At 38.4% G+C, this 26383-nt stretch overlaps 1 protein-coding gene across 3 annotated transcripts in view; it reads left to right on the top strand.

Annotated features, from left to right (window-relative positions):
* Positions 1-6618: 6618 nt before the first annotated feature.
* The window catches only part of LOC128666754 (zinc finger protein ZFP2), a 40709-nt gene continuing 20944 nt past the window's right edge, over positions 6619-26383 (top strand). Inside the window, exons 1-5 of one of the 3 annotated variants that reach the window (XM_053721521.1) lie at positions 6619-6709; positions 14881-14940; positions 17441-18052; positions 18227-18394; positions 19730-19834. In XM_053721521.1, coding sequence (XP_053577496.1) covers positions 17449-18052; positions 18227-18394; positions 19730-19834 — 877 coding nt within the window. In that variant the 5' untranslated portion in view covers positions 6619-6709; positions 14881-14940; positions 17441-17448. Of the gene's footprint in view, positions 6710-6752; positions 6966-14880; positions 14941-17440; positions 18053-18226; positions 18395-19729; positions 19835-26383 lie in introns of those variants that run through there. The other 2 variants (XM_053721520.1, XM_053721522.1) reach the window with 2 other exon arrangements.

The raw sequence follows: 26383 nt of genomic DNA, 5'->3' as shown, positions 1-26383 counted from the left end.
TATCACTATATACATGACATATGCAATATATACATATACAGAATATATAGTGATATATTACTATATACATGATACATACAATATATACATATACAGAATATATAGTGATATATCACTATATACAGGACACATACAATATATACATATACAGAATATATAGTGATATATCACTATATACAGGACACATACAATATATACATATACAGAATATATAATGATATATCACTATATACATGACACATACAATATATACATATACAGAATATATAATGATATATCACTATATACATGACACATACAATATATACATATACAGAATATATAATGATATATCACTATATACATGACACATACAATATATACATATACAGAATATAAAATGATATATCACTATATACATGACACATACAATATATACATATACAGAATATATAGTGATATATCACTATATACATGACACATACAATATATACATATACAGAATATATAATGATATATCACTATATACATGACACATACAATATATACATATACAGAATATATAATGATATATCACTATATACATGACACATACAATATATACATATACAGAATATATAATGATATATCACTATATACATGACACATACAATATATACATATACAGAATATATAATGATATATCACTATATACATGACACATACAATATATACATATACAGAATATATAGTGATATATCACTATATACATGACACATACAATATATACAAATAGAAAACAGCAGAATTCCCATAGGTATAATAACTTGTATCCTAATGAAGTAATGCATACACATTCGTGGCTGGACAGTCATACGTCCAAAATAGCTGTTAAACCCCCAGGAAAGCACACTATACGTGCATCAGATGAACCTGTAAATCCAAACAGTTCAATAGCTCCCAACAGGGTCAAATGAATAGGAGACTACTTTCAAACTCACCCCGCAAGTGCTGTTTAGGCAGAAAAATCTTCTTTGTTATTTAAACATTAAGCTTCCTCTTTACCTTGCATCAAAGGATCCCATCGTCTGCCGGATACAGGCTCCGTCATCCCGGTGAACCGCAGCTCCGGTGCGGAATTACTCACTAGACGAGCCTCCTTGTGCAGCGTTGCCTTTGGTATGCAAGACCGGCGTGTGACGTCACACCGGGGGCGTGCCTATGCAAGGGCTTGCAGCGTGTGTGTCTCCCAAAAGCTTAGTGCCGTTTCTTCAGCTTTCCTAGGGGAAACAGGTAAACCAACAGCTTGCCATGGAAAGTGTAGAGGCTGTAAGGGCTCCAGATAAGAAGCGGGCTCCTTGTAGCCCGTAGATAATATAGACAAAGGAGGATTCAGGAGTCCCAATTTTAAAATAATCCAACAAACTTTATTTGTGAAAAACAATAAAAATAAGTAGTGACACCAGCAAAGTAACAGAGAAACAGCTGGTCCTACTAGGCGTAGTTGGTCTTAGATTACGGCAACTAGCCGAAACTAGTAGGACCAGCTGTTTCTCTGTTACTTTGCTGGTGTCACTACTTATTTTTATTGTTTTTCACAAATAAAGTTTGTTGGATTATTTTAAAATTGGGACTCCTGAATCCTCCTTTGTCTACATACAATATATACATATACAGAATATATAGTGATATATCACTTTATACATGACACATACAATATATACATATGCAGATTATATAGTAATATCACTATATACACGACACATACAATATATACATATACATAATATATAGTGATATATCACTATATAATTGACACATACAATACATACATATACAGATTATATAGTGATACCACTATATACTTGACACATACAATATATACATATATAGAATATATAAAGGGAGTGCAGAATTATTAGGCAAATTAGTATTTTGACCACATCATCCTCTTTATGCATGTTGTCTTACTCCAAGCTGTATAGGCTCGAAAGCCTACTACCAATTAAGCATATTAGGTGATGTGCATCTCTGTAATGAGAAGGGGTGTGGTCTAATGACATCAACACCCTATATCAGGTGTGCATAATTATTAGGCAACTTCCTTTCCTTTGGCAAAATGGGTCAAAAGAAGGACTTGACAGGCTCAGAAAAGTAAAAAATAGTGAGATATCTTGCAGAGGGATGCAGCACTCTTAAAATTGCAAAGCTTCTGAAGCGTGATCATCGAACAATCAAGCATTTCATTCAAAATAGTCAACAGGGTCGCAAGAAGCGTGTGGAAAAACCAAGGTGCAAAATAACTGCCCATGAACTGAGAAAAGTCAAGCGTGCAGCTGCCAAGATGCCACTTGCCACCAGTTTGGCCATATTTCAGAGCTGCAACATCACTGGAGTGCCCAAAAGCACAAGGTGTGCAATACTCAGAGACATGGCCAAGGTAAGAAAGGCTGAAAGACGACCACCACTGAACAAGACACACAAGCTGAAACGTCAAGACTGGGCCAAGAAATATCTCAAGACTGATTTTTCTAAGGTTTTATGGACTGATGAAATGAGAGTGAGTCTTGATGGGCCAGATGGATGGGCCCGTGGCTGGATTGGTAAAGGGCAGAGAGCTCCAGTCCGACTCAGAGGCCAGCAAGGTGGAGGTGGAGTACTGGTTTGGGCTGGTATCATCAAAGATGAGCTTGTGGGGCCTTTTCGGGTTGAGGATGGAGTCAAGCTCAACTCCCAGTCCAACTGCCAGTTTCTGGAAGACACCTTCTTCAAGCAGTGGTACAGGAAGAAGTCTGCATCCTTCAAGAAAAACATGATTTTCATGCAGGACAATGCTCCATCACACGCGCCCAAGTACTCCACAGCGTGGCTGGCAAGAAAGGGTATAAAAGAAGAAAATCTAATGACATGGCCTCCTTGTTCACCTGATCTGAACCCCATTGAGAACCTGTGGTCCATCATCAAATGTGAGATTTACAAGGAGGGAAAACAGTACACCTCTCTGAACAGTGTCTGGGAGGCTGTGGTTGCTGCTGCACGCAATGTTAATGGTGAACAGATCAAAACACTGACAGAATCCATGGATGGCAGGCTTTTGAGTGTCCTTGCAAAGAAAGGTGGCTATATTGGTCACTGATTTGTTTTTGTTTTGTTTTTGAATGTCAGAAATGTATATTTGTGAATGTTGAGATGTTATATTGGTTTCACTGGTAAAAATAAATAATTGAAATGGGTATATATTTGTTTTTTGTTAAGTTGCCTAATAATTATGCACAGTAATAGTCACCTGCACACACAGATATCCCCCTAAAATAGCTATAATTAAAAACAAACTAAAAACTACTTCCAAAACTATTCAGCTTTGATATTAATGAGTTTTTTGGGTTCATTGAGAACATGGTTGTTGTTCAATAATAAAATTAATCCTCAAAAATACAACTTGCCTAATAATTCTGCACTCCCTGTAGTGATATATCACTATATACATGACACATACAATATATACATATACAGATTATATAGTGATATATCATTTTATACTTGACACATACATTATATACATATACAGAATATATAGTGATATCACTATATACTTCACACATACAATATATACATATACAGAATACATAGTGATATATCACTATATACTTGACACATACAATATATACATATACAGATTATATAGTGATATCACTATATACTTGACACATACATTATATACATATACAGATTATATAGTGATATCACTATATACTTGACACATACAATATATACATATACAGATTATATAGTGATATCACTATATACTTGACACATACATTATATACATATATAGAATATATAAAGGGAGTGCAGAATTATTAGGCAAATTAGTATTTTGACCACATCATCCTCTTTATGCATGTTGTCTTACTCCAAGCTGTATAGGCTCGAAAGCCTACTACCAATTAAGCATATTAGGTGATGTGCATCTCTGTAATGAGAAGGGGTGTGGTCTAATGACATCAACACCCTATATCAGGTGTGCATAATTATTAGGCAACTTCCTTTCCTTTGGCAAAATGGGTCAAAAGAAGGACTTGACAGGCTCAGAAAAGTAAAAAATAGTGAGATATCTTGCAGAGGGATGCAGCACTCTTAAAATTGCAAAGCTTCTGAAGCGTGATCATCGAACAATCAAGCATTTCATTCAAAATAGTCAACAGGGTCGCAAGAAGCGTGTGGAAAAACCAAGGTGCAAAATAACTGCCCATGAACTGAGAAAAGTCAAGCGTGCAGCTGCCAAGATGCCACTTGCCACCAGTTTGGCCATATTTCAGAGCTGCAACATCACTGGAGTGCCCAAAAGCACAAGGTGTGCAATACTCAGAGACATGGCCAAGGTAAGAAAGGCTGAAAGACGACCACCACTGAACAAGACACACAAGCTGAAACGTCAAGACTGGGCCAAGAAATATCTCAAGACTGATTTTTCTAAGGTTTTATGGACTGATGAAATGAGAGTGAGTCTTGATGGGCCAGATGGATGGGCCCGTGGCTGGATTGGTAAAGGGCAGAGAGCTCCAGTCCAGTTGTATCATCAAAGATGAGCTTGTGGGGCCTTTTCGGGTTGAGGATGGAGTCAAGCTCAACTCCCAGTCCAACTGCCAGTTTCTGGAAGACACCTTCTTCAAGCAGTGGTACAGGAAGAAGTCTGCATCCTTCAAGAAAAACATGATTTTCATGCAGGACAATGCTCCATCACACGCGCCCAAGTACTCCACAGCGTGGCTGGCAAGAAAGGGTATAAAAGAAGAAAATCTAATGACATGGCCTCCTTGTTCACCTGATCTGAACCCCATTGAGAACCTGTGGTCCATCATCAAATGTGAGATTTACAAGGAGGGAAAACAGTACACCTCTCTGAACAGTGTCTGGGAGGCTGTGGTTGCTGCTGCACGCAATGTTAATGGTGAACAGATCAAAACACTGACAGAATCCATGGATGGCAGGCTTTTGAGTGTCCTTGCAAAGAAAGGTGGCTATATTGGTCACTGATTTGTTTTTGTTTTGTTTTTGAATGTCAGAAATGTATATTTGTGAATGTTGAGATGTTATATTGGTTTCACTGGTAAAAATAAATAATTGAAATGGGTATATATTTGTTTTTTGTTAAGTTGCCTAATAATTATGCACAGTAATAGTCACCTGCACACACAGATATCCCCCTAAAATAGCTATAATTAAAAACAAACTAAAAACTACTTCCAAAACTATTCAGCTTTGATATTAATGAGTTTTTTGGGTTCATTGAGAACATGGTTGTTGTTCAATAATAAAATTAATCCTCAAAAATACAACTTGCCTAATAATTCTGCACTCCCTGTAGTGATATATCACTATATACATGACACATACAATATATACATATACAGATTATATAGTGATATATCATTTTATACTTGACACATACATTATATACATATACAGAATATATAGTGATATCACTATATACTTGACACATACATTATATACATATACAGATTATATAGTGATATCACTATATACTTGACACATACAATATATACATATACAGATTATATAGTGATATCACTATATACTTGACACATACATTATATACATATACAGATTATATAGTGATATCACTATATACTTGACACATACAATATATACATATACAGATTATATAGTGATATCACTTTATACTTGACACATACAATATATACATATACAGCATATATAGTGATATATAACTTTATACTTGACACATACAATATATACATATACAGAATATATAGTGATATATCACTTTATACTTGACACATACAATATATACATATACAGAATATATAGTGAGATATTACTATATACATGACACAATATATACATATACAAAATATATAGTGATATATCACTATATACTTGACACATACAATATATACATATACATAGTAATATATAACTATATACTTGACACATACAATACATACATATACAGAATACATAGTGATTTATCACTAGTGTTACTTACACTTGTATTGGAGCTATATGAAGAAGCAGACTATGATCTTGTCTGAGTACAAAACTAATGCAGCAGACGAGAACATTAAAGGGACAGTCTAGTCAAATTTAACCTGTCATGATTCAAATTGAGCAACAATTTTGAGCAACTTTCTAATTTACTCCTATTACCAATTTTCTTTGTTCTTTTGGTATCTTTATTTGAATGTAAAGCTTAGGAGCCGGCCCATTTTTGGTTCAGCACCTGGGTACCGCTTGATGATTGGTGGCTTAGACACCAATCAGAAAGTGCTACCCTTGTTCTGAACCAAAAATGGTCCGGCTCCTAAGCTTACATTCTTGCATTTTTAAATAAAGATACCAAGAGAACAAAGAAAAAATGATAATAGGAGTAAATTAGAAAGTTACTTAAAATTGCTGTTCTATATGAATCATACAAGTTTAATTTTGCCTAGACTGTCCCTTTAAACACTAGTATATTGCTCCCTGCTAAAGGTATATTGCTGATATATTATTATCAGCACTGGATTCAGCCACATTTGATATTTGAGCTGTACAGAATCTTTTACTTCTATATAAATGTATTTTTATTTACAATCATTTACATGACAATTGCAATATTTCAGCTACAGCACAAAGTGACCGCTAGAGGGAGCAATAGAAACAAACACAGCACGACAGATCAATCCAATCAAGTTGTGACCCCGCCTCCTATTCAATTGTGAACGCGGTGAGCTATTGCCATTTTGTGTTCTTCCTGCTTCCTGCTGATGGTCTCGCTGTTGTGCACACTCGGGGGGATTCGTTTTCTACCCGTCTGTATGGATGTAGATGTATTCTGGGAGTCGTAGTTTTATTTCTTCTGTCTGTGCCCGTGTATCGCATGCAAGAGACGTCACTACAAGCGCTGCTAGGGTTAAAGTACATTTCTGCGTTCGCCATGTTCCCGGGTACTAGCTCTTGCGCGCTCTCAGCCGCGTAACCTGGTGAGTAAGTCAGCTGTGGTATCATATATAGAGGGGGCTGTGTGTGTGATACAGAGGGAATCTATAATATTATATATCTGTTTATAAAGCACTGGAGAGGGGGCTGTGTGTGTGTGATACAGAGGGAATCTATAATATTATATATCTGTATATAAAGCACTGGGGAGGGGGCTGTGTGTGTATGATACAGAGGGAATCTATCTATAATATTATACATCTGTATATAAAGCACTGGAGAGGGGGCTGTGTGTGTGTGTGATACAGAGGGAATCTATAATATTATATATCTGTATATACAGCACTGTAGAGGGGGCTGTGTGTGTGATACAGAGGGAATCTATAATATTATATATCTGTTTATAAAGCACTGGAGAGGGGGCTGTGTGTGTGTGATACAGAGGGAATCTATAATATTATATATCTGTATATAAAGCACTGGGGAGGGGGCTGTGTGTGTATGATACAGAGGGAATCTATCTATAATATTATACATCTGTATATAAAGCACTGGAGAGGGGGCTGTGTGTGTGTGATACAGAGGGAATCTATAATATTATATATCTGTATATAAAGCACTGGGGAGGGGGCTGTGTGTGTATGATACAGAGGGAATCTATCTATAATATTATACATCTGTATATAAAGCACTGGAGAGGGGGCTGTGTGTGTGTGTGATACAGAGGGAATCTATAATATTATATATCTGTATATACAGCACTGTAGAGGGGGCTGTGTGTGATACAGAGGAAATCTCTATAATATTATATATCTGTATATAAAGCACTGGAGAGGGGGCTGTGTGTGTAATACAGAGGGAATCTATAATATTATATATCTGTATATAAAGCACTGGAGAGGGGGCTGTGCGTGTAATACAGAGGGAATCTATAATATTATATATCTGTATATAAAGCACTGGAGTGGGGGCTGTGCGTGTAATACAGAGGGAATCTATAATATTATATATCTGTATATAAAGCACTGGAGAGGGGGCTGTGTGTGTGATACAGAGGGAATCTATAATATTATATATCTGTATATAAAGCACTGGAGAGGGGGCTGTGTGTGTGATACAGAGGGAATCTATAATATTATATATCTGTATATAAAGCACTGGAGAGGGGGCTGTGTGTGTGATACAGAGGGAATCTATAATATATATCTGTATATAAAGCACTGGAGAGGGGGCTGTGTGTGTGATACAGAGGGAATCTATAATATTATATATCTGTATATAAAGCACTGGAGAGGGGGCTGTGTGTGTGATACAGAGGGAATCTATAATATTATATATCTGTATATAAAGCACTGGAGAGGGGGCTGTGTGTGTGATACAGAGGGAATCTATAATATTATATATCTGTATATAAAGCACTGGAGAGGGGGCTGTGTGTGTGATACAGAGGGAATCTATAATATTATATATCTGTATATAAAGCACTGGAGAGGGGGCTGTGTGTGTGATACAGAGGGAATCTATAATATTATATATCTGTATATAAAGCACTGGAGAGGGGGCTGTGTGTGTAATACAGAGGGGATCTATCTATAATATTATATATCTGTATATAAAGCACTGGAGAGGGGGCTGTGTGTGTGATACAGAGGGAATCTATAATATTATATATCTGTATATAAAGCACTGGAGAGGGGGCTGTGTGTGTAATACAGAGGGGATCTATCTATAATATTATATATCTGTATATAAAGCACTGGAGAGGGGGCTGTGTGTGATACAGAGGGAATCTATATATAATATTATATATCTGTATATAAAGCACTGGAGAGGGGGCTGTGTGTGTGATACAGAGTGAATCTGTAATATTATATATCTGTATATAAAGCACTGGAGAGGGGGCTGTGTGTGTAATACAGAGGGGATCTATCTATAATATTATATATCTGTATATAAAGCACTGGAGAGGGGGCTGTGTGTGATACAGAGGGAATCTATATATAATATTATATATCTGTATATAAAGCACTGGAGAGGGGGCTGTGTGTGTGATACAGAGTGAATCTGTAATATTATATATCTGTATATAAAGCACTGGAGAGGGGGCTGTGTGTGTGATACAGAGGGAATCTATAATATATATCAGTATATAAAGCACAGGAGAGGGGCTGTGTGTGTGATACAGAGGGGATCTATCTATAATATTATATATCTGTATATAAAGCACTGGAGAGGGGGCTGTGTGTGTGATACAGAGGGAATCTATTATATATATATCTGTATATAAAGCACAGTAGAGGGGCTGTGTGTGTGTGATACAGAGGGGATCTATCTATAATATTATATATCTGTATATAAGCACTGGGGAGGGGCTGTGTGTGTGATACAGAGGGAATCTATAATATTATATATCTGTATATAAAGCACTGGAGAGGGGGCTGTGTGTGTGATACAGAGGGAATCTAATATTATATATCTGTATATAAAGCACTGGAGAGGGGGCTGTGTGTGTGATACAGAGGGAATATATCTATAATATTATATATCTGTATATAAAGCACGGGAGGAGGGCTGTGTGTGTGATACAGAGGGAATCTATAATATTATATATCTGTATATAAAGCACGGGAGGAGGGCTGTGTGTGTGATACAGAGGGAATCTATAATATTATATATCTGTATATAAAGCACTGGAGAGGGGGCTGTGTGTGTGATACAGAGGGAATCTCTCTATAATATTACATATCTGTATATAAAGCACTGGAGAGGGGGCTGTGTGTGTGATACAGAGGGAATCTATCTATAATATATATCTGTATATAAAGCACTGGAGAGGGGGCTGTGTGTGTGATACAGAGGGAATCTATCTATAATATATATCTGTATATAAAGCACTGGAGAGGGGGCTGTGTGTGTGTGATACAGAGGGAATCTATCTATAATATTATATATCTGTATATAAAGCACTGGAGAGGGGGCTGTGTGTGTGATACAGAGGGAATCTATAATATTATATATCTGTATATAAAGCACTGGAGAGGGGGCTGTGTGTGTGATACAGAGGGAACCTATCTATAATATATATCTGTTTATAAAGCACTGGAGAGGGGGCTGTGTGTTTGATACAGAGGGAATCTATAATATTATATATCTGTATATAAAGCACTGGAGAGGGGGCTGTGTGTGTGATACAGAGGGAACCTATCTATAATATTATATATCTGTTTATAAAGCACTGGAGAGGGGCGGTGTGTGTGTGATACAGAGGGAATCTATAATATTATATATCTGTATATAAAGCACTGGAGAGGGGGCTGTGTGTGATACAGAGGGAATCTATAATATTATATATCTGTATATAAAGCACTGGAGAGGGGGCTGTGTGTGATACAGAGGGAATCTATAATATTATATATCTGTATATAAAGCACTGGAGAGGGGGCTGTGTGTGTGATACAGAGGGGATCTATCTATAATATTATAGATCTGTATATAAAGCACTGGAGAGGGGGCTGTGTGTGTGAGATACAGAGGGAATCTATAATATTATATATCTGTATATAAAGCAGTGGAGAGCGGCTGTGTGTGTGATACAGAGGGGATCTATCTATAATATTATATATCTGTATATAAAGCACTGGAGAGGGGGCTGTGTGTGTGATACAGAAGGAATCTATAATATTATATAGCTGTATATAAAGCACTGGAGACAGGGCTGTGTGTGTGATACAGAGGGAATCTATAATATTATATATCTGTTTATAAAGCACTGGAGAGGGGGCTGTGTGTGTGAGATACAGAGGGAATCTATAATATTATATATCTGTATATAAAGCACTGGAGAGGGGGCTGTGTGTGTGATACAGAGGGAATCTATCTATAATATATATCTGTATATAAAGCACTGGAGAGGGGGCTGTGTGTGATACAGAGGGAATCTATAATATTATATATCTGTATATAAAGCACTGGAGAGGGGGCTGTGTGTGTGATACAGAGGGAATCTATAATATTATATATCTGTATATAAAGCACTGGAGAGGGGGCTGTGTGTGATACAGAGGGAATCTATAATATTATAATTATATATCTGTATATAAGGTATTGAGGGTGTGTGTGTGATACAGAGGGAATCTATAATATTATATATCTGTATATAAAGCACTGGAGAGGGGGCTGTGTGTGTAATACAGAGGGAATCTATAATATTATAATTATATATCTGTATATAAGGTATTGAGGGTGTGTGTGTGATACAGAGGGAATCTATAATATTATATATCTGTATATAAAGCACTGGAGAGGGGGCTGTGTGTGTTATACAGAGGGGATCTATCTATAATATTATATATCTGTATATAAAGCACTGGAGAGGGGCTGTGTGTGTGATACAGAGGGAATCTATAATATTATATATCTGTATATAAAGCACTGGAGAGGGGGCTGTGTGTGATACAGAGAGAATCTATCAGTAATATTATATATCTGTATATAAAGCACTGGAGAGGGGGCTGTGTGTGTGATACAGAGTGAATCTGTAATATTATATATCTGTATATAAAGCACTGGAGAGGGGGCTGTGTGTGTGTGATACAGAGTGAATCTGTAATATTATATATCTGTATATAAAGCACTGGAGAGGGGGCTGTGTGTGTGTGTGATACAGAGGGAATCTATAATATTATATATCTGTATATAAAGCACTGGAGAGGGGGCTGTGTGTGTGTGATACAGAGGGAATCTGTAATATATATCTGTATATAAAGCACATGAGAGGGGCTGTGTGTGTGATACAGAGGGGATCTATCTATAATATTATATATCTGTATATAAAGCACTGGAGAGGGGGCTGTGTGTGAGATACAGAAGGAATATATCTATAATATTATATATCTGTATATAAGCACTGGGGAGGGGCTGTGTGTGTGATACAGAGGGAATCTATCTATAATATTATATATCTGTATATAAAGCACTGGAGAGGGGCTGCATGTGATACAGAGGGAATCTATAATATTATATATCTGTATATAAAGCATTGGAGAGGGGGCTGTGTGTGTGATACAGAGGGAGTCTATAATATATATCTGTATATAAAGCACAGGAGAGGGGCTGTGTGTGTGTGATACAGAGGGAATCTATCTATAATATTATATATCTGTATATAAAGCACAGGAGAGGGGCTGTGTGTGTGTGATACAGAGGGGATCTATCTATAATATTATATATCTGTATATAAAGCACTGGAGAGGGGGCTGTGTGTGTGATACAGAGGGAATCTATTATATATATCTGTATATAAAGCACAGGAGAGGGGCTGTGTGTGTGTGATACAGAGGGGATCTATCTATAATATTATATATCTGTATATAAGCACTGGGGAGGGGCTGTGTGTGTGATACAGAGGGAATCTATAATATTATATATCTGTATATAAAGCACTGGAGAGGGGGCTGTGTGTGTGATACAGAGGGAATCTAATATTATATATCTGTATATAAAGCACTGGAGAGGGGGCTGTGTGTGTGATACAGAGGGAATATATCTATAATATTATATATCTGTATATAAAGCACGGGAGGAGGGCTGTGTGTGTGATACAGAGGGAATCTATAATATTATATATCTGTATATAAAGCACTGGAGATGGGGCTGTGTGTGTGATACAGAGGGAATCTATAATATTATATATCTGTATATAAAGCACTAGAGAGGGGCTCTGTGTGTGTGATACAGAGGGAATCTATCTATAATATTATATATCTGTATATAAAGCACTGGAGAGGGTGCTGTGTGTGTGTGATACAGAGGGACTCTATAATATTATATATCTGTATATAAAGCACTAGAGAGGGGCTCTGTGTGTGTGATACAGAGGGAATCTATCTATAATATTATATATCTGTATATAAAGCACTGGAGAGGGGGCTGTGTGTGTGTGATACAGAGGGACTCTATAATATTATATATCTGTATATAAAGCACTGGGGAGGGGCTGTGTGTGATACAGAGGGAATCTATAATAATATATAGCTGTATATAAGGTAATAGGGTTGGTCTGTGTGTGATGCAGAGAGAATCTGTTTAAAACAAGAATCCTGTCTATAGTGTTGAATATCTCTACTAAGGTGCTTTGTGTAAGGTAGAGGCAACTCTCTATATTATGCATATAAGGCACTGGGAGGTGGTCTGTGTGTTTGTAAGGGAGCCTCTCTATATAGGGTTAGGTGTCTGTATATAAGGTGCTGGGGAGGAGGCATATAGGTGAGACAGAGGGACTGTCTGTATAGGGTTAAAGAGACAGTCCTACATTGAGCGTATACTCATGTGTACAGTCATTCAGTTCACGTCAGACTAGCCTCCTGTTCCACATATTAAAGCGTAGATGATGTACTTGAAATTTTAAAATAGTTTCAGTTTTTGACCATTTAGAAATGGTCACCAAAATGCTCCTCCCACTTTTTCTAGCTTGTGCTTTTTTGGCCCTGTATACTTGTGCACATAGCCGTTAATGACGTGGAGTCCGGTGCATTGCACATGCGTGGTGTGTGTGCAGCTTGTAAAGAGGAAGGGTAGGGGACTAGTTATACGGATGACCTTCATTTTGAGTCGCATCTTCTGGCTTCTCTTATGGCAGTTATGCAGCAAGCGCTTCCCGGCATATGACCGTTATTCAGTCTGAGTAAGAGCCTAGATGTTTATGATATGACATAGTTGGGAATGTGTGATCCGTAGTAAAGATACCTGAAAAGAGCATGTTACCAAATGGGCATTGGTCAGATCTTCTCAGGACAACGTTCCGCATTTAGCACCTACTACATGTCTACTGGTGACTAACAATAGAAACTACATGTCTACTGGTGACTAACAATAGAAACTACATGTCTACTGGTGACTAACAATAGAAACTACATGTCTACTGGTGGCTAACAATAGAAACTACATGTCTACTGGTGGCTAACAATAGAAACTACATGTCTACTGGTGGCTAACAATAGAAACTACATGTCTACTGGTGGCTAACAATAGAAACTACATGTCTACTGGTGGCTAACAATAGAAACTACATGTCTACTGGTGGCTAACAATAGAAACTACATGTCTACTGGTGGCTAACAATAGAAACTACATGTCTACTGGTGGCTAACAATAGAAACTACATGTCTACTGGTGGCTAACAATAGAAACTACATGTCTACTGGTGGCTAACAATAGAAACTACATGTCTACTGGTGGCTAACAATAGAAACTACATGTCTACTGGTGGCTAACAATAGAAACTACATGTCTACTGGTGGCTAACAATAGAAACTACATGTCTACTGGTGGCTAACAATAGAAACTACATGTCTACTGGTGGCTAACAATAGAAACTACATGTCTACTGGTGGCTAACAATAGAAACTACATGTCTACTGGTGGCTAACAATAGAAACTACATGTCTACTGGTGGCTAACAATAGAAACTACATGTCTACTGGTGGCTAACAATAGAAACTACATGTCTACTGGTGGCTAACAATAGAAACTACATGTCTACTGGTGGCTAACAATAGAAACTACATGTCTACTGGTGGCTAACAATAGAAACTACATGTCTACTGGTGGCTAACAATAGAAACTACATGTCTACTGGTGGCTAACAATAGAAACTACATGTCTACTGGTGGCTAACAATAGAAACTACATGTCTACTGGTGGCTAACAATAGAAACTACATGTCTACTGGTGGCTAACAATAGAAACTACATGTCTACTGGTGGCTAACAATAGAAACTACATGTCTACTGGTGGCTAACAATAGAAACGAACACATTTCCTGTCCTGTTCCTCCTCCTGTTTTCTGTCACTGTTCATTTCCGGGTTATGACCTGAAGCAAACTGTTTGAAATTTGCACTAGTTTAGTATTGTTTTCATAGCATTGGTCTTCCAAATGTTTTTTATTTGTTTAATTTCAGCAAGACACTGTCCGTTTATTAATCGCTTCCCTGCCGGCTGAGAGACATTGTTCAGTTTAGGTACGTTTTTTTTGTTGTTTTTTTTTTAAATTTCTATTGGATATAACAAAATGTACTGTGTTAATTAAAGGGACAGTGCACTGTAAAATTGTTTTTATATTAATGTATTTTCAATGACAGCTGCTGAGTATAAAATGTATAAAAAAAATTGCATTTTCAGGTTTATTTGTGTATATGAAGTAGCTGGCTTTGTTCTTTTAGACCACATCCTATTACAATGGGTTGAGCTTGCAGGCAATATCAGATCTTTGTGTACACAGACGACTTGCTTCCTTATCTTATATTTGTCTGGAACACCAAAGCTCAATGCAGAGCACAATGGAAAATAAACATTTTATTACTTAAAGGGACATGAAACCCAAAAATTTTCTTTTATGATTCTGATAGAGAATACAATTTTAAACAACTTTCTAATTTACTTCTATTATCTAATCTGTTTTATTCTCTTGGTATAATTTGTTGAAGGAGCAGCAATGCACTACTGGTTTCTAACTGAACATATGGGTGAGCCAATGACAATCAGTTTATATATTTAGCCACCAATCAACAGCTTCAACCTAGGTTCTCTGCTGCACATGAACTTGCCTAGATAAACATTTCAGCAAAGGATAACAGGAGAAAGAAGCAAATTAAATATTAGAAGTAAATTGGAAAGTTGTTTGAAATTGTATTCTCTATCTGAATCGTGAAAGAAAATTTTTAGGTTTCATGTCCCTATAACTATACTGCACCCCACTGGGAGTGCCGGCTGTGTTTACTAAGGCTATTCAATAGCCTATACTCCAGTATACAAACTTTTACTATAGGTGGGGATACCACAGCCTAAATTGGCTATTTCAAATGCCAAAATAGGGGTAAAGGAGCTACTTGTAAACAATTTAATAAAGGCCAGCAGGTAAAATGGATCATTAGGAACAATTTAAAGGGGACAACATTTTTGGGGGAACTGTCCCTTTTAAGTGTGGTGGAAAAATTCATCCCGAAGTATGAATGCCATTTTGTTTTTGTTATACTTGGTTGTAGGGGTGAGCGTTAGATTTATGGTCAGGCCTATTCTTTCTGTATATTATAACAAAATGGTAGGACTCAATGTAACTTCATTTTGTATTGCTGATACGGTAAATGCTATAGATACAGAAGATCGCAAAGTGAACACATGTAGAGGTAAGCAGACAGTACAGTGGGAATGATTCACATAGAGCAGGGGTGGGCAATTATCGGCCCTCCAGATGTTATGGACTACATCTCCCATATTTCTCTTTCAGACATAATGCTGGCAAAGCATCATGGGAGATGTAGTCCATAACATCTGGAAGGCCGATAGTTGCCCACCCCTGACAGTGTATTTTGTAACAAAATAAATATAAAATTCAGAACCCCATATTTGATTTTCTTTGTTCTCTTGGTATATTTTTGTTTTAACACTTACCTAGTTAGGCTCAGAAGCAGTAATGCACTATTGTGAGAAAATAAATGGTGTAGCTACACAAATATGCCTCTTGTCATTTAATTACCTGATGTGTTTGTCTAGCTTTCAGTATTGCACTGCTGCTCCTTCAATAAAGGATACCAAGAGATCAACGCTAACTTTATAAAAGGAAGGATTTCGAAAGTTGTTGAAAAATGTCGTTTTTTTTTTTTTCTTTACGACATTTGTCAAGATTTTAATGCTATCTTCACTAAAGCAAATTTAAAATGATCTGGTGATGGGTGAGAACAGGTTAATAACAATTATTAATGCATGGCAGATTACTTTAACTGTGCTAATAACATTTAAGCCTATTATGGGATGGGCACAGGAGAACTGGATTTGAGAAACACTGCTGTAGCCAATGATGAAAGATAAATGTGTTTTCTTAAAGGGATACCAAACCCAAATTTTTTCTTTCATTATTCAGAGCAGCAATTTCAAGCAACTTTCTAATTTACTCTTTTTATCAATTTTTCTCCGTTGTCTTGCTATCTTTATTTGAAAAGCAGGAATGTAAAGCTGAGGACCCGGCACACTTTTGGTTCAGCACTTGCTGATTGGTGGCTGTATGTAGCCACCAATAAGCAAGCTCTATCAAGGGTGCTAAACCAAAAATTGTCCGGCTCCTAAGCTTTTACATCCCTGCTTTTCAAATAAAGATAGCAAGAAAGTGAATACAAATTGGTAATAGGAGTAAATTTAATTAGAAATCTCTATCTTTCTGAATCGTTAAACAATTTGGGTTTAGTATCCCTTTTTAATTGTTGTCTGATGAAAGAGATGAGTTTTATGTCATGTTAAAGGTTATTTAAATAACATATTACATTTTGTAAGCATTATATTGAGGTTATTCCCCCTTTTCACTAGTGTCATGGGTGCCAAAAAGTTGCATCTCAATTTTATTTTTACACTAACGCACGTGTGCTTGTGCCACATTTTTTTTTTCTCTCTCACTATTTCTTTGGTATAGCTGTCTTTCTTTATCTCATTTTATTCCGATTTGATTGAATTTAATATCTTGTATTACAGAACGTAAAATGTCGCTGTGCATCGTGAAAGAGTGCCCCAACTCAAGCAGAAAAACCAAACTACTTACGACCACTTCACACGTGTTTCCAAGAAATGCAGAATATGTACGTGAATGGTTGCTTGCGACAGGCCAATTTGATGATTGCATAGATCATATGGTGAACAGAGTGCTTGAAACCAACAAGTTTACACGTTATCGAATGTGTTCACTTCATTTCGCGCCAAACAATTATTACTCCGTTGGACTGAAAATGTGTCTCTACAGACACTCAATTCCCACTATCTTTGGAATAAATTTAGCAAGAAAAGTTCAAGCTTTGAGACAATTGACTTCATCTGGGCAAAGCGCTACATATAATGCAAAGAACATTGTACTTTCATTGAATAATGGTACCATTGTTGAAAATGTTATCGACCATGTTGGAAATAGTGCTGGCCTTACTTCTGTGGGTTTATCAAATGTTGTTACTTGCCATGTTTGTGGACATCCCCTCAACAAAGTGTACGTAGATGCGTCAACTAATACAGAACTTGAAATGGAAGCTAAAGAAGCACATTGCGATCGATTGCATGGATCCGTAACATCTTGTACCAAAACCAATGAGTTGTCTGGTAAGAAACCTACTTCTTCATCAACAAAAAGATGAATCCAAATGAAAGATGCGTAGAGTTGGACAATAGGTGAAGCGCAAATTACATCAGTTGCCACTTGTACTGCAGACGTTTTTAGATGAAAATTTTGAACCTCTTCTATTATGTCGCTCATATATCCTCCCTCTCCCGTAGATCCGTCTGACCGCTGCAATATGAATGTAACGAAGGAAATGGGCCATATAAATGAAACGGCAACATCAAGCCAATTTATTGATCACTTTACTCAGAGAGACCCAAAATATGGTCCAGATACGAGCAATCTTACAGTGGCGAAAACCAGATATCCTCAAGAACCAAGACGTAATAAAATATATTGTTTTTGAAACCTGTCTAGATGAGTTTATTAAAGGGACATTAAACACATTGAGATGGTAGTATAAAATGATAAATCGTATGTATAAAAAACCACTGCAATATACTTTCATTATTTATTTTGATCCCTTTTTCCTGTAATTCTATTCTGAATTTGTGAGCTTTTCAGTTTCTGTTAAAAATGGAAGTGCAGAACACTGTTATATTACACACAGCTATTGGCTGCACACTCTAGTGATCTATTTATAACTGTCCCTAATTGGCCTCAGCAGAGAAGGTAACCTAAGTTACAACATGGCACCTCCCATTGTTTTATAGACACTACAACTTTACAATTAGTGTATCAATATTTAAACAGTTAATGAAACTTTAAAAGATACATCTACATGTTATTCTCAGACTAATCTTTTCTTGGAATGAATCATTCTATCTGTCATTTATTTAGTGTTTAATGTCCCTTTTAATGGATTATAAAACCTATTTCATGATACAGAGAGCATTCATTTTAAAAAAATCTTTCTAATTTACTTCTATTATCAATTTTTCTTCATTGTCTTGGTATCTTTTGTTGAAAAGCAGGGATGTAAGCTTAGGAGCCAGACCATTTCTAGAGCACTATATTAAAGCAGTTTTGCAAGAATGCTAAGTATTTGCAAGAGCATTAGATGGCAGCACCATGTTCAACTATGTAGTTCTCAAGATACCTACCTAGGTATCTCTTCAACAGTGTCATGTGAGCAAAGCAAATTTGATCATAGAAGTAATTTGGAAACCTTTTTTTAAAACAAATTGTATACACTGAATCAAAAAATACATTTTTTGGGGTTTCTTATACCCTTTTGCCCTGTAATTATCCAAACAGTAGTTCAGTAGTGTAGGGAACCCCGCCCCACCCCTCTCCCTCCTTTCTTCCCACTGCTCCCAACAGCACAATGACAGTGTCACTCTGTAACAATTTGGTAATTTGGCTTCATATAGTAAGGAAGCTCAGTGTTCCCTCACTATATTAAGGCAGATGCCTTCTGCCCAAGCTGCAGTCTCCACTATCTAAGCTGACCGCGGTGACTGCAGCTCTCCCTTGTAGTTTACTGTCTGGCTTATAAGCGCAGGTAACAAAATTAGTTTAACCCTTGTTTTGGTTCATCTTGTATTTTTATACTGGAATAAAGTGTAGCAAAGTAGAAGAATAGAATGAAAGTACCACAGTGTATTTGTCCGGTGCTGTTTTCTGTCTGGGGAATACAGAAACAGTTTTATGGTAAAGTTAGAAATGATAGAAACACTAGGTCATGTGATAGAAATGAATCTGCTTTATTTGTACAGACAAAATTAACGCTGATATAGTGAAAGTGGAGATAACAGACGATCTGTATGTGAGGCAACAGCTGGAAGCAACTGATGAGGAAAGCAGTGACCATACCAGCCCAGGTGAGTGTGCACATGTAATGTCTGAGGGACATAGGTTATAGATCAGTGTAAATACTATATTATAGGTCAGTGTGCACGTGTCTGAGGGATGTGGGTTATAGGTGAGTGTGCACACGTGTGTGTGTGTGTGTGATGCACACAGGTTACAAATGAGTTTGTATGTATATCATGCCAGGGGCATTCAAGTTACAGGTTAATGAACACGTGTTACAAGTGAGTGTGCACGCATGTTGTGTCTGAGGCACGTTGGTTACAGGTAAGTGTTTACACATGCTGTGTCTGGGGTATGTAGGTTACAGGCCAGTATGCTCGTGTAGTGTGTCTGAGGGATGTGGGTTACAGGAGAGTGGGCACACAGGTTACAGGCCAATGTGCACGCTTATGTCAGAGGCACATGGGTTATAAGTGAGTGCGCACGCTTGTTGTGTCAGAGGTACATGGGTTATAAGTGAGTGTGAATTCATGTTGTGTTTTAACTTCTTTTAGCTTAAAGTAATGGTAAATCCAAGTGTATAACAAATGCTAGGATTTACCATCACTAAAAATCAAGTGGAGGTTCAGTGATCATATAGGTAAAAAAGGGTGCTAAATTTGACTTTTCTGTGCCGTTGCACTGCGCTAAACTCAGTGGCTCCGGCCACCCACGGCACATCAATCTTCTTCAATGAGGTGACGTTTGCACCCCTAAAAAGTGTGTGTCAACTGACGGTTTCTGTATGCACGCGCAGCTATGGGATTAGAGGTGCAAGCGGCACCTCATTGGTAGATGGATGTGCCGTGGGCGACTGGAGCTGATGAGTTTAGTGCTGTGCAACGGCACAGGGTGAGTTAAGTACCTATGTTTGATCACTTAACCTCCACTTGATGTTTAGGGATGGGAAATCCTAGGGACAGTCAAGTAAAAATTCACCTAGAGCTTTCTATTTCACTTCCATTATCTAAATGTGCACAGTGTTTTTTACATGCACACTGTTTGAGGCACCAGCTCCCGAGTGTGTGCAAGATTCACAGAATTTTGTGATTGGCTGATGAGTCACATGATACGTTGGGAAAATTTAACTAACACATTTGTCAGAATAAAATTTACTACTCATTTGAAATTCAAACTGCTTTTGTATTGTCTCTTTATTATGCATGTACTGGTTATGCTGTTCTACTGTGTTTAGGGATTCTTTTAATGATTTAAGTAAGATATGAGGGTAAAGTACCATGTATCTGGTGCTATTGTCTGGTAAATACACTGTTTTATGGTGAAGTTATAAATGACTAGATCATGTGATATATTAAGACCTAGATCATGTGATATAAAATCTGAATTTTGCGGGGGGCGTGTCTCTGGGAAGCTCCTTGAATGGTAGCAATATTGGTTGCTCCAAGGGAATCACAGATAATCTGCCTTTTATCAGTGGCCAAGAAGATCATCCAACTCCCCACACCTTGGGTATGCAGTGCATAGACACTGATACTTCTTGCAAAAAAGGGAGAATAGCTTGTGACATAACTCCTGACAGCAGAACTACTACTACCCTCAGAGACTTAATATATCACATGATCTAGGTCTTAATATATCACAATCTAGTTCAACAACCATCCAGGTGGTCTTTATATGCGTATGTCTATCTTATAGACCCCTGGGGTCAAGGTTATATTTCTATGATAATTGCTCAGAATGTTGAGGGTTAACCTAGTTGACCAAGCCATTATATCCACTACAGTTCTCCTTTAAAATGTTATTGAAAACCGCTGTGCACGCCCAGTGCTCCTGGTTTCACTTTATAATAGGTCATATAATATATTATAATAATATATATTGTGACTGGATAACCCATCACGTCTGTTTAATATTCCTCACAGTTAGCAACTACAGACCCCTTCTATAGATGAAGGCTCTCTCCCACTCCCTCGTTAGTTGACACATTTTGAAGAACCCTCTATTTTTGCACAAGTTTTAAATAGAAAGGTTATGTCCTGATAAGAGTTATTCCTATGTTGTGTGTGGATATTGTTACCTATTCTCCCCAACCACAGCTATTTTCATATATTACTATTTGTTGCTTAATAGTGACAATGTTTAACATATCAGTGGTCCATGAGTGGCCATCTGTGTCATCAGATTTCCCCTTCTATAATACTCAAATCTATCAGGGATCATGAATGCCCCCTTGTGTTAATTGAGAAAATTATACTTGTTAAAAAGAGGTCCTAATTCTAACATGCACCATAACATCAATAATATTTATTTCTCTTAAGTGTATCCAGTCCACGGATCATCCATTACTTGTGGGATATTCTCCTTCCCAACAGGAAGTTGCAAGAGGATCACCCACAGCAGAGCTGCTATATAGCTCCTCCCCTCACTGCCATATCCAGTCATTCTCTTGCAACTCTCAACTAAGATGGAGGTCGTAAGAGGAGTGTGGTGTTTTATACTTAGTTTATTTCTTCAATCAAAAGTTTGTTATTTTTAAATGGTACCGGAGTGTACTGTTTATCTCAGGCAGTATTTAGAAGAAGAATCTGCCTGCGTTTTCTATGATCTTAGCAGAAGTAACTAAGATCCTTTGCTGTTCTCACATATTCTGAGGAGTGAGGTAACTTCAGAGGGGGAATAGCGTGCAGGTTTTCCTGTAATAAGGTATGTGCCATTAAAATATTTTTCTAGGGATGGAATTTGCTAGAAAATGCTGCTGATACCGAAGTAATGTAAGTAAAGCCTTAAATGCAGTGATAGCGACTGGTATCAGGCTTATTAATAGAGATACATACTCTTGTTTAATCGTTTTTTTTTACATATGTTTGGTGATAAAACTTATTGGGGCCTAGTTTTTTCCACATGGCTGGCTTGAATTTTGCCTAGAAACAGTTCCCTGAGGCTTCCCACTGTTGTAATATGAGTGGGAGGGGCCTATTTTGGTTTTTTTTTTGCACAGCAAAAATTAGACACAGACATCCAGATTCTTCCTGCATGATCCAGGACTTATCTGAAGGGCTCAAAAGGCATCAAAAGTCGTATTGAGGGAGGTAAAAAGCCACAGTAGAGCTGTGGCAGTTGTTGTGACTGTTTAAAAAACGTTTTTGTCATTTGTTGTTCCGTTTTTGGTATTAAGGGGTTAATCATCCATTTGCAAGTGGGTGCAATGCTCTGCTAACTTATTACATACACTGTAAAAATTTCGTTAGTGTAACTGCATTTTTTCACTGTTATTTCAAAATTTGGGAAAATTTGTGTTTCTTAAAGGCGCAGTAATGTTTTTTATATTGCTTGTAAACTTGTTTTAAAGTGTTTTCCAAGCTTGCTAGTCTCATTGCTAGTCTGTTTAAACATGTCTGACACAGATGAATCTACTTGTTCATTATGTTTGAAAGCCATGGTGGAGCCCCATAGGAGAATGTATACTAAATGTATTGATTTCACCTTAAACAGTAAAGATCAGTCTTTATCTATAAAAGAATTATCACCAGAGGGTTCTGTCGAGGGGGAAGTTATGCCGACTAACTCCCCACGTGTCAGACCCTTCGCCTCCCGCTCAGGGGACGCACGCTAATATGGCGCCAATTACATCAGGGACGCCCATAGCGATTACCTTGCAGGACATGGCTGCAATCATGAATAATACCCTGTCAGAGGTATTATCTAGATTGCCTGAATTAAGAGGCAAGCGCGATAGTTCTGGGGTTAGGAGAGATACAGAGCGCGCAAATGCTGTTAGAGCCATGTCTGATACTGCGTTACAGTATGCAGAACATGAGGACGGAGAGCTTCAGTCTGTGGGTGACATCTCTGACTCGGGGAAACCTGATTCAGAGATTTCTAATTTTAAATTTAAGCTTGAGAACCTCCGTGTATTGCTTGGGGAGGTATTAGCTGCTCTGAATGACTGTAACACAGTTGCAATTCCAGAGAAATTGTGTAGGCTGGATAGATACTATGCGGTGCCGGTGTGTACTGACGTTTTTCCTATACCTAAAAGGCTTACAGAAATTATTAGCATGGAGTGGGATAGACCCGGTGTGCCTATCCTATATTAAGAAAAATGTTTCCAATAGACGCCACTACACGGGACTTATGGCAGACGGTCCCTAAGGTGGAGGGAGCAGTTTCTACTTTAGCAAAGCGTACCACTATCCCGGTTGAGGACAGTTGTGCTTTTTCAGATCCAATGGATAAAAAAATTGGAGGATTACCTTAAGAAAACGTTTATTCAACAAGGTTTTATTTTACAGCCCCTTGCATGCATTGCGCCTGTCACTGCTGCGGCGGCATTCTGGTTTGAGGCCCTGGAAGAGGCCATCCAGACAGCTCCATTGAATGAAATTATTGACAAGCTTAGAACGCTTAAGCTAGCTAACTCATTTGTTTCTGATGCCATTGTTCATTTGACTAAACTAACGGCTAAGAATTCCGGATTCGCCATCCAGGCGCGTAGGGCGCTATGGCTTAAATCCTGGTCAGCTGACGTGACTTCAAAGTCTAAATTACTCAACATTCCTTTCAAGGGGCAGACCTTATTCGGGCCCGGCTTGAAGGAAATTATTGCTGACATTACTGGAGGCAAGGGTCATACCCTTCCTCAGGACAGGGCCAAATCAAAGGCCAAACAGTCTAATTTTCGTGCCATTCGAAATTTCAAGGCAGGAGCAGCATCAACTTCCTCTGCTTCAAAACAAGAGGGAACTGTTGCTCATTCCAGACAGGTCTGGAAACCTAACCAGTCCTGGAACAAGGGCAAGCAGGCCAGAAAGCCTGCTGCTGTCCCCAAGACAGCATGAAGGAACGGCCCCCTATCCGGAAACGGATCTAGTGGGGGGCAGACTTTCTCTCTTCGCCCAGGCGTGGGCAAGAGATGTTCAGGATCCCTGGGCGTTGGAGATCATATCTCAGGGATATCTTCTGGACTTCAAAGCTTCTCCTCCACAAGGGAGATTTCATCTTTCAAGGTTATCAGCAAACCAGATAAAGAAAGAGGCATTCCTAAGCTGTGTGCAAGACCTCCTAGTTATGGGAGTGATCCATCCAGTTCCGCGGACGGAACAAGGACAGGGATTTTATTCAAATCTGTGGTTCCCAAGAAAGAGGGAACCTTCAGACCAATCTTGGATCTAAAGTTCTTAAACCAATTCCTCAGAGTTCCATCATTCAAAATGGAAACTATTCGGACCATCCTACCCATGATCCAAGAGGGTCAGTACATGACCACAGTGGACTTAAAGGATGCCTACCTTCACATACCGATTCACAAAGATCATCATCGGTTTCTAAGGTTTGCCTTTCTAGACAGGCATTACCAATTTGTAGCTCTTCCCTTCGGGTTGGCCACTGCCCCGAGAATTTTTACAAAGGTTCTGGGCTCACTTCTGGCGGCTGGCTCACTTCTGGCGGCTCTAAGACCGCGAGGCATAGCGGTGGCTCCGTATCTAGATGACATCCTGATACAGGCGTCAAGCTTTCAAATTGCCAAGTCTCATACAGAGATAGTTCTGGCATTTCTGAGGTCGCATGGGTGGAAAGTGAACGTGGAAGAGAGTTCTCTATCACCACTCACAAGAGTCTAGCCTTGCTAGGGACTCTTATAGATTCTGTAGAGATGAAAATTTACCTGATGGAGTCCAGGTTATCAAAACTTCTAAATGCTTGCCGTGTCCTTCATTCCATTCCACGCCCGTCAGTGGCTCAGTGCATGGAAGTAATCGGCTTAATGGCTTAATGGTAGCGGCAATGGACATAGTGCCATTTGCGCGCCTGCATCTCAGACCGCTGCAATTATGCATGCTAAGTCAGTGGAATGGGGATTACTCAGATTTGTCCCCTCTACTAAATCTGGATCAAGAGACCAGAGATTCTCTTCTCTGGTGGCTTTCTCGGGTCCATCTGTCCAAGGGTATGACCTTTCGCAGGCCAGATTGGACGATTGTAACAACAGATGCCAGCCTTCTAGGTTGGGGCGCAGTCTGGAACTCCCTGAAGGCTCAGGGATCGTGGACTCAGGAGGAGAAACTCCTCCCAATAAATATTCTGGAGTTAAGAGCAATATTCAAGGCTCTTCTAGCTTGGCCTCAGTTAGCAACACTGAGGTTCATCAGATTTCAGTCGGACAACATCACGACTGTGGCTTACATCAACCATCAAGGGGGAACTAGGAGTTCCCTAGCGATGTTAGAAGTCTCAAAGATAATTCACTGGGCAGAGTCTCACTCTTGCCACCTGTCAGCGATCCACATCCCAGGCGTAGAGAACTTGGAGGCGGATTTTCTAAGTCGTCAGACTTTTCATCCGGGGGAGTGGGAACTCCATCCGGAGGTGTTTGCTCAACTGGTCCATCGTTGGGGCAAACCAGAACTGGATCTCGTGGCGTCTCGCCAGAACGCCAAGCTTCCTTGTTACGGATCCAGGTCCAGGGACCCGGGAGCAACGCTGATAGATACTCTAGCAGCTCCTTGGTTCTTCAACCTGGCCTATGTGTTTCCACCGTTTTCTCTGCTCCCTCGACTGATTGCCAAAATCAAACAGGAGAGAGCATCGGTGATTCTGATAGCGCCTGCGTGGCCACG

Source organism: Bombina bombina, chromosome 7 (genome assembly GCF_027579735.1).
Source record: "Bombina bombina isolate aBomBom1 chromosome 7, aBomBom1.pri, whole genome shotgun sequence".
In the NCBI taxonomy this organism is placed as follows: Eukaryota; Metazoa; Chordata; class Amphibia; order Anura; family Bombinatoridae; genus Bombina; species Bombina bombina.
This window is presented reverse-complemented; position numbering and strand designations above follow the sequence as displayed.